This window comes from Rousettus aegyptiacus, unplaced genomic scaffold (assembly GCF_014176215.1).
Source record: "Rousettus aegyptiacus isolate mRouAeg1 unplaced genomic scaffold, mRouAeg1.p scaffold_m13_p_14, whole genome shotgun sequence".
In the NCBI taxonomy this organism is placed as follows: Eukaryota; Metazoa; Chordata; class Mammalia; order Chiroptera; family Pteropodidae; genus Rousettus; species Rousettus aegyptiacus.
The window spans coordinates 1380933-1390000 of record NW_023416289.1 but is presented as its reverse complement, the minus strand read 5'-3'; the positions used below and the strand labels follow the sequence as shown (position 1 = coordinate 1390000).

The 9068-nt window shown below is 40.3% G+C and overlaps 1 protein-coding gene across 1 annotated transcript in view; it reads left to right on the top strand.

Annotated features, from left to right (window-relative positions):
* Nucleotides 1-8742, top strand: part of URI1 (URI1 prefoldin like chaperone) — a 51702-nt gene extending 42960 nt beyond the window's left edge. Inside the window, exons 7-11 of the mRNA XM_016154995.2 lie at nt 1237-1405; nt 2808-3147; nt 5468-5610; nt 6336-6585; nt 7921-8742. Coding sequence (XP_016010481.2) covers nt 1237-1405; nt 2808-3147; nt 5468-5610; nt 6336-6585; nt 7921-8112 — 1094 coding nt within the window. The 3' untranslated portion in view covers nt 8113-8742. The remainder of the gene's footprint in view (nt 1-1236; nt 1406-2807; nt 3148-5467; nt 5611-6335; nt 6586-7920) is intronic.
* The last annotated feature ends 326 nt before the right edge of the window (nt 8743-9068 follow it).

Below are 9068 nucleotides of genomic sequence, written 5' to 3'. Positions count from 1 at the left end.
TTCCATACACAGGTGGTTTTCAGGTCCGTCTTGTAGCTTCTCTCGCCAAGGACAGGGCATGTGTTTGGGTTTGTTTACTTCCGTAAAGCCGTGGTCCCCTGTCAGTTTTGAAGCGTTGCATCAGTGAAACATTTTAAAGTGTTACAGAAATGGTTTGTACTTTGCTACTGTATGTGGAAAACTGTTACCTTTAACCTTTATTTTGATAAAGTTCAAATTTTAGTTATTAACTCTGAAGAGAGGTAATTTATTGGTTGAAACAGAGATAATTTTAGAAGCCATATTCTAGCCGTGCCATTTCTACTGACGTGGCAACAAGTGGCTTTAGAAGGTGAAATAAGGGAGGCATATGTTAAAGTGAAGGAGCAGAAGGACAATTTATGATTTTCGTTTGTGGTGACCAATGAACAATTTACGTATTTCAGAGGTCCGAAACATAAAACTTGTTAATACTGTCGTATCAATGACAGTTACAGAGCTATGAAACATAACGTTCGTATTTTCACATTTAGAAAACAGTGCTGTAAGTTCACATGTATAATGGAGGCCGTCTGCTAGTACGGTGTCTCATAGCATCCCAGACTTCTTCCCATTGCCTTCCACAAAGCATTGAGCTATTCTTTTTCTGAATGAAAGACAGACAGGTTTGAGTTCAGATTTTCTTTATCTCCGGCCCTCACAGAGGATTACAAATAAGGTAAAGCAATTTGAAAAGTAGAAATGTTCATATGTAATTACAGTAGAACTTTCCAGGGTCACCCTCTGTGGACTCCTCCTTGGGTCTGCATGGTCGGCAGTGCCTTGGAGTCGAAAGTACCTGTGACCAGGCTCTGATGTGCTGTGTTAGTAGCTGAGTTCTCCTGAATGAGCGTGGAAGGTGGATGGTCCTTGCATTGAATTTTGCTTTGTGAAGCTCTTCGAGCAGCTCTTCACAATCTTTAGTGTACTTGGGAAGTCTCTGGGGCCCTTGGCGTCAGCAGGTCCAGGGAGGCCCTGCAAGCCCACACTTACGGATCGCCCTCCAGGGATGCCAGTGTGGCTGGTCCTTGGACCACACTTTGAGTAGCAGGGCTCTAAGAGACCTGTCTTCTTGAGGTTCTCCTGTGTGGCTTCAGAACCATGCTCCCCTGCGTCTGAGCATCCCCTCGCCACATAAGAAAGTCTTGCTAAGTCTAGGTGTGTGTTTTTTTGAAGTCGGCTATTAACAGCCATGTTTTTCCTTTTTTAAAAAAATAGCAAAACACCGAATTGCTCATAAACCTCACTCCAAACCCAAAACTTCAGATGTTTTTGAAGCAGATTTTGCAAATGATGTCAATTCTAAGGATTCACTTGCTGATAAGGACCTGTGGGCTCGACTTGAGGAACTGGAAAGACAAGAAGAATTGCTGGGCGAACTCGATAGGTACCTGATGACAGATGACCCTTCCAAGGGGATCTGTTTCCATATACGTTTCCTGCTCGTCTTTCTCCTCATTCATTAATAATGTGTGCTCATTGGAGAAAATGCAGAAGGGCGTAATATGTTAAAATATCAATAATCCTGCCGCCCTAAAATAAATGTTACTTCTCTAGAATATTTTCTTTTAGGACTGCGTTCACGTACATAACCCATGCGTGGTGTGTATGGAAATGCTTAAAATCAATATCCCTATTATTTTAATGATAAGATTTCAACCATACTTTATACAGTGAAATACTAAGATGAACCAGTAGTTGACTTACAATAATTATGGATGTTTTATATATTACATTTTAAATGAAGTATTTTTATATTATAGTCAGGGTAATGATGTGTGTTTGAATAACTTGTTAAAAAGAAAATTTTGCTTTGAGTTTGTCGTTGCTTTGATTTAAGTCTGTCACTGTAAAATGTTTATTCTTGCTTTCCTTTGCAAACTTTTCTGTTTATTGAGCAGGCAGTTTGTAATCTGGTCAGGTACCTATATATATGGAAAACTTTACCAAATTGCTGTTTGAAATACACATTAGCACTCACTTAGAATTGTCAGAGCACTCAGTGAAATCTGTTATTACAGAGGTTCCTACGTTATTTTGCTTAAATGATGTACCATATGCAGTAATTAGTTTCTGTGAAAATAGGACATGGAGCACAAAGGATATATTTTTTCTACCATTTCACCTATAAATTCTTAGGTCTTTTTGTGATACAATTTCATTTTTTAAAATTAGTTTTGAATCTCATGATTTTTCTTGCTCATGATTCTTTTTTTTTTGCATGATGTTACTGCATTTTAGGTTTCATTATTTTTAAAAGGTCCACAAATCCTTTGTAGAATGGAGCATGAAAAATGTGTGTGTGTGTTTGCATGTAAATATAATTATATTTGTGTGTGTATAAATCTTTTATTTTGTTAAAATTATAGTAATCCATGCTTACAAAATGTTTGGAGTGTAGAAACAGAAAACAGGGCTGCGCTGATGTTCTGTGGCTTTGACGCCTGATCTTTAAGTCGAGTTACATATTCTTCCTGGATTTCTTACACATTTCTGACAGTATTATTTATATTGTACTTATATTTTCTATGGTCAGTATCTTCCTTTTAAAGATTAAAAAATCGTCTACGTTCTATTTATGTTTGAATAACTAACATACAGAATTAACATAAGCACTAATGTTTTTCTGTTTATTTTAGAGCACTTTTTAATCTAGAATTCTAGTAAAGAAACATCCTATTCAAAATCTTAATTTTTATCCATTGAAATGAACAAAATTAGGATATGTAAAATTCTAGTGTGTTCAATCTTAATTTTCTTTTCTTTTCTTTTTTGTTTTTTTTTCCCAGTAAGCCTGATACTGTGATTGCAAATGGGGAAGATACAACGTCTTCCGAAGAGGAGAGGGAAGATCAGAACATAGGTGTGCATGTGGCACCTCAAGTGACAGACTCCGTTACTCCCAGCAGTTGCCGTGTGGCCGTTACGCGTTCCGGACTGCTCAGTGGTCAGACGCGTGGTCAGCTGACCTGTTCAATGAATGGCTCAGACTCTTATCACAGTGATGAAGAAGACGATGATGATGGTGGCGATGGCGATGATGGAAATGAAAATGTCCGCGATGCTGAGGGGGCCGGAGATAATTCTGTACCAACGATATATTTTTCTCATACAGTCGAACCTAAGAGGGTTTGTATACTTTTAACTTTACTAATTTTGCATATAATTTGAACGCTAAACATCATCTACGATATTCTCTTTAAAAGAACAGTATTAACAGTAGTTAATATCATTAATAGCACCAAACAGGAAAACCATCTTTTGCCTCTTTGACCAACTTGTCTACAAAGAAAAAGGAAACATGAAAGTCTAGATAGTTAGCTATTATTGGGCCATCGTCCTCTGAGGCTACAATAGGGTTTGGATTGTTGGGGTCTGGAAGGCGATCAGATGTGAGTGGTGGCTGCTGTAACTCCACCTGTCCTTTATTCAGAGAGTTTTCTTAGGAATTCTAGAGTTAATTAATATTGTGGGCATTTTGGTGTATTTAGGGTGTTTGAAAGTGACTGCGTTAGTTAAATTTTTAATTATACCAGGTTGTTGTTCTCTGCGTGGGCATAAAGTGAATAGGAGCATCATGAGCAAAAAGGAAAATTTTAGGAGGAAGTAAAAATTAGCTCCTTTTCTGACAAAGTAAATGTAAACATCTGTGGGTAATCATGACTTTAGAATTTTGGCATTTTGGAGCTGGCGTTGCTGTAGACATCTTCTTGTGCAGGGTTTGAAGCCTTGCTTTTTGTTCCCTCCTGTGCATATTGTAGGGCTTCAGTTTTAAATTGATCGAAGCGGGTTGCCCCTGGTTGAAGGAAGGATGCAGGCTTCCGGGAACCCACCGCCTGCCCGCGCTCGGCCCCTGGTGCTGTTCCGCCAGCCACCAGGCGTCGTCTGATTTTCTTTCTCAAGGAAACTTGAGGCCCAGGAGACCACGGAGCTGGGAACTAATAAAACGGGGACTCCTCTGTCTCGGTCGCCTGCTCCCCACCACCAGGCTACCCCTGCAGGCATCGCTCGAATCAGCCCCAAGTGCCTGTGACGGTTATTTAATGAAACATGTTTAAAACATATTTGATATTTCTCATGTTCCGTAAGTTAACCTTGCTGTAATATGAAGTGAAATAATTGTGATTTTTTTGATAGTCCAATATTTCAGACTAAAGGGAGCATCTCATGAATTCTTTTGAAAAAATTGATTAACTAGGGAAAAAAGTTTGTTTTGTGATTCTTCGTTCAGGCTTAATTTTTTTTTCTTATTTTCAATTAGATAAAACGGAAGACTAAATAATACCCACAGGAATATTACGGGGAAGAGTAATCCTTAATGTGGAAAGTGTGGTATAAATGCCGAGTAGGGACATAGAATACTATATTAATCCTGAACAGGATTGGTTTTTACTTTTTAATTTAATTTCTAAAAATTAGAGGTATTTAAAATTTTAAATAGGTAAGCATTACGTAATACTGCTTTTATGACTGAGTTTTATGTTTTTACAGAATATTTCTTTTGGTTAACTGTGCTCTTTGTTTTGAGATGCATGATTTAAGCCAAAATTTTTATCGAAGTAATGAGGCTCATGACAAATGCAGCGTTTAGTTTGGATGTGCAGTCGATGCGCAGACGGCGCGGGGTTAGGGGCACCGTGCTGCACAGTAGGAAATCCACGTGTATCTTTGACTCTCCCAGCCCCGAACCACTGACCGGCAGCCCACTGTTGACCGGAGGCCTTTCCGGTCCCATAAGCAGTTGATTCACACATCTTTTGTACGCTATGAGTATTATATTCTGTATTCTTACAACTCAGTCAGCTAGAGGAAAAAGGCTGTTGAGACGGCGCTGTGCATGTTTAGTGCGCCGTGGGTTTCTGTCGTCTGCCTCCCAGACGACCCGGCCGTCAGTGCCTGCGTCAGTACTGCCCTGCCCAATGCAGAGCACTGTACACGTTGTGTGCAGTACTGACGCCGGACGTCAGAAATGAACAGGTATGTGAAAAAACTTCACGTTTACTGTCACATGGGTCTCTGCAGGTGTAACGATTCACACGTTGATGACAAGGAAGCAGTGTGACTGCTGTCCGGTAGCCTCATGCACTTGGCACGGTTGCTGCAGTCAGGAACGCTCCAGAAAGTTTCCAGTATATTGACTGGAAAAAATCCTCATGTAAGAGACCCTGTGTAGTTCAAACCTGTGATGTTCGGGGGTCACTGTATTTTGCCTTCTATGTACTAATGAAGTCACTGAAGACTAGAATTGGTCCTTAAAGACGTCATTTAATGCTATAGAAGTCTGATGAGGACTTTAACCCTGTCTGATACTGCATGCCATTTTGGTGTCAGAAAATTTAAACTGCCTCTCTTACTGTTATTTTTTTAATTACAGAGTTTGTTGGTTTTACTTTAGGTCTTGATTTAATTTCTCAGAAGGATTCTAATTTTTTTGCTGTGAAAATTTTAGGTCCGAATAAATACTGGAAAAAATACAACTTTAAAATTCAGTGAAAAGAAAGAAGAAGCCAAACGGAAGCGGAAGAGCAGCGGTGGCGGGGGACACTGGGCCCAGGAGCTGCCCACGATCCGGACACCTGCCGACGTTTACAGGTGGGCCGGCCTGGGGCAGCCTGCGCGGCCCTGCCCTGCCCTGCCCTGCCCGAACCCGAACCCGAACCCGTACAGGCGAAGCGCCCCACGCAGAGGCTGCCCTCAGCAGTGACTGGCCCGGTGGTGGCCTGCCGCGTTTACAGGCTCCCATGGCTTCCCGTCCAGAGCAGGCGCACGCCGCGTGTGCACTTGCTCTCAGCTGTCTTCGTCCAGTGGTGCTTTTAAAACATTCCCCCTCGATCTAGTCAAAAAATGTCATAAATGGAGGTTTGTGTTTCCGGTGGGTGGGGGCGGCACTGTCCCACCCCAGCTGTGACAGGCTGGGCGGGCGGGCACCTGTTCACGGAGTGGAAGTTAAATGTGCAGCCTGTGCTCTGGCTGTGCTGCTCGCTGAGGAAGCATCACTCGAAGATGCTCCGTCCTCATGACCCATGTTTGTGCCATAGTGAAATTCGCTGATCTTCCAAGTAGGGAGAGTTTGGACAGATCAGGCTGTCGTCACTCAGAGCACGTTTATGAATAAAGTGCTCTATTTTATTAGGCCAACAAATTGTGTTTTAAAAACAGTATAAAACGTAGCATGTAAGGCTACAAAATTATTTTGATTGTGAAAGTCCCGATGAAACATTTTGGATTAATTTCCAGAAGAGATTTTAAAAACCGTTGTAAATGTCCCCTCCGTTTAAGAGCCCCCTAACGTGAGTGTGTGTTCGTGGGTGTCACAGAGTCTTTGTCGACGTCGTGAATGGGGAGTACGTCCCTCGGAAGTCGATCCTGAAGTCTCGCAGCAGAGAGGACAGTGTCTGCAGCGACACCAGTGAGAGCAGCACCGCTGACTTCGACGACCGGCGCGGGCTTCCAAGGAGCGTCAGCTGTGACGAGGCCACTTGTAGCGACACCAGTGAGAGCATTTTGGAAGAGGAACAGCAGGAAAGTCATCAAAGGAAACTGCCGCCTGTAACAGGGACACCTGAGGTGCGTGCATGGCTTCGCCGCGCCCCTTCCTGTCGCGTCTTGCACAAATGTTCATGTGGCGAAGGGGCGGGGGCTCATTTCAGAGGGGCCTGCCACTCACTCTCCTTGTTTCACCTAGTTATTTTTGGCGTTGCAAAGGTATTTGTTTAAAAGAAGCCTTCTGCTGCTTTTTAAAAAAGTGCAGCTGCCGTACCTCTCAGGTATGGGCTTTTAACCATCAATTTTATTATCTTTAAATGATTTTATTTTATATATTTTATTTATCGAAGTTAAACAACTGGATGGATAATGACATTATTTATTTTATAGCTGTTCTTTATACACATATTTTTTCTCAAAAGTTATAGGACCTAATTCTAGGCTCGTACTTTTTTGATAATAATTTTTAAAGACTATTTAAGTGATACATTCTCTTGACTAATTTTGTACGCTTAGTATACACAGGTAAGCAAAATATACATCCAAGTTTACATATCATATTTTAGTTAGCAGATGAAAGGGAGAGGCTCCAAATATATCTTTTAAAATATCTTTTAAAAAATCATAACAGTCTTTTGGTTTTTATAGATCTTTATGTGAAAAGCTGCGGAAAGGTATATCTTTGGTTATATTTCCAGCATTTTGTGTACATTACTTTTGCTCCAGTGGAACATACAGTTGACCAAATAAGTCTAGCAAACAGTCACTTGAAATTAAAGAATGATTTTTGTGGAACCTTTGATGTCTATCCTTGAATTAATTGTATTAAATTTTGAGACCATTGTTTATTTGCACGAGTATCAGCACTTTAATTTTTCATTTCCACTCACCCTTAACTAAAATACAGCCAAGATGCGTGAAACACTCGAATAGTTGCAAAGTGGACACCACCTAAGAGTCACTGCTGCTGGAGCCCAGCCGGAGGCTGGCGGGCCGTCCGGCCGCCTCCGGATCGCTCGTTTCCCAGCTCATTTCCGGGCTGGTGTTTGGCGCCCTAGTAGCAATTTTTATTTTGTTACTTTATTTTTTATAGCATCTGCTGGACATAAATGTGTGAAAGTTGGGGACCTTTTGTTTACCTTTTGTTTTAATTCCAGATAAAACATGTATTTTCCATTTTGTTTTCTTGTATGTATACTATAAAAACTGACATTTGGTGGTGTAATTAAAACATATTTTAGTGGTCTTTGATTTCTTAACAGTTTGTATTTTGAGGTTATAGTTTTGTCTTTTTATCCAAAAATCTTAACGAATTTACTTTTAATGAAAAAAGTGTGTAATTGACAAACACAGGAGAAAGATTTTGTGGGCATCTGATTTGCATTTCATTACCATAATCTGACTTTTGTGTTCTAGGCTTTCTCTGGAACTGTAATAGAAAAAGAACTTTTGTCGCCCTCCTTCCCACCTCACCCAGCCATGGCTCACCCCGTGCTCTCCACCATCCCGGAGCGAAAAGAGGTCCTGTCAGGAGTGGCAGGAGGATCGGAGGATGCTGCAAAGAGGGTTTCAAAGTTCAAAGCTGCCAGATTGCAGCAGAAAAACTAGCCCTGCCTAGGAAATGGGAGTTTATGTCCTCAAACCTAGTTCTGCATTCGTTTAGAGTACGTAGAGCAACAAAAGTTACGTGCAGTTTGGAATAAGGCATCCCGAGTTAATTGGGCAGGACGTTCTCTCTTATCAGTGGCATCACAAGAAAAAGGAAAGTAAATGTTTGAATACTTTAATAGTCATCTTGTTTTGTTAATTCTCTGAATACTGTCAGTTCTCTTGTCTGAGTTTGCCTTATGATGCAGTGGCGGCTTTCCGAATTATTTTTCAAAGAATACTGTTCATGTGCATTGTTTTTGTGTTTCAAACTAAGTACAGGCAGTTTTGTACCAGCTGTGATGTTGTGCATACCATATGGACCATTTTAAGAAACTTTTAAAATTTCAAACAGATTCAACAGTTATATTACTTGCTTTAGCATTTTAAAGGCACTTTAAAAAAATCTACTTCTCGTAGGTTTTGCAGCGAGGTGGCTATTTAAACACTTTCCCCCTTGGCCGTCGTTCTGTAATCTCTAAGGCAGAAAGCTGTGTGTACTGGATGAGAACGTTGCTTTGACTGGAAGAATGGTTATTTTGTAAAACATTTTTTTCAAGTAAAAATTTTATGAAACTTGGTCTCTAAAAATGTCGTGAACTTTCTGATTTAGTAGTACAGAAATGTCTTCGATTCGTGTTTATGCTCCATGCACAACACAGTGGTTCCTTGAATTCTTACAATTCCAGTGTGTGCAGTTTTAACTAACTGGCATCATGTTTTGGAGGAGAGAGAAGGTTGTCTAGATGCTAAAAAAGATAAAGAAAAGATTTTTAAAGTAAGAAATTTTATGTTTTAATTGTCTCAACATTTTCATTCTCTAAGGCTACTTCCCTAGTAGTAAATAATTGAAATAACATATTTACTTTTAGCAAGACTCCCTAAAATACAGAAATTTATTCTAACATGGAAAATTA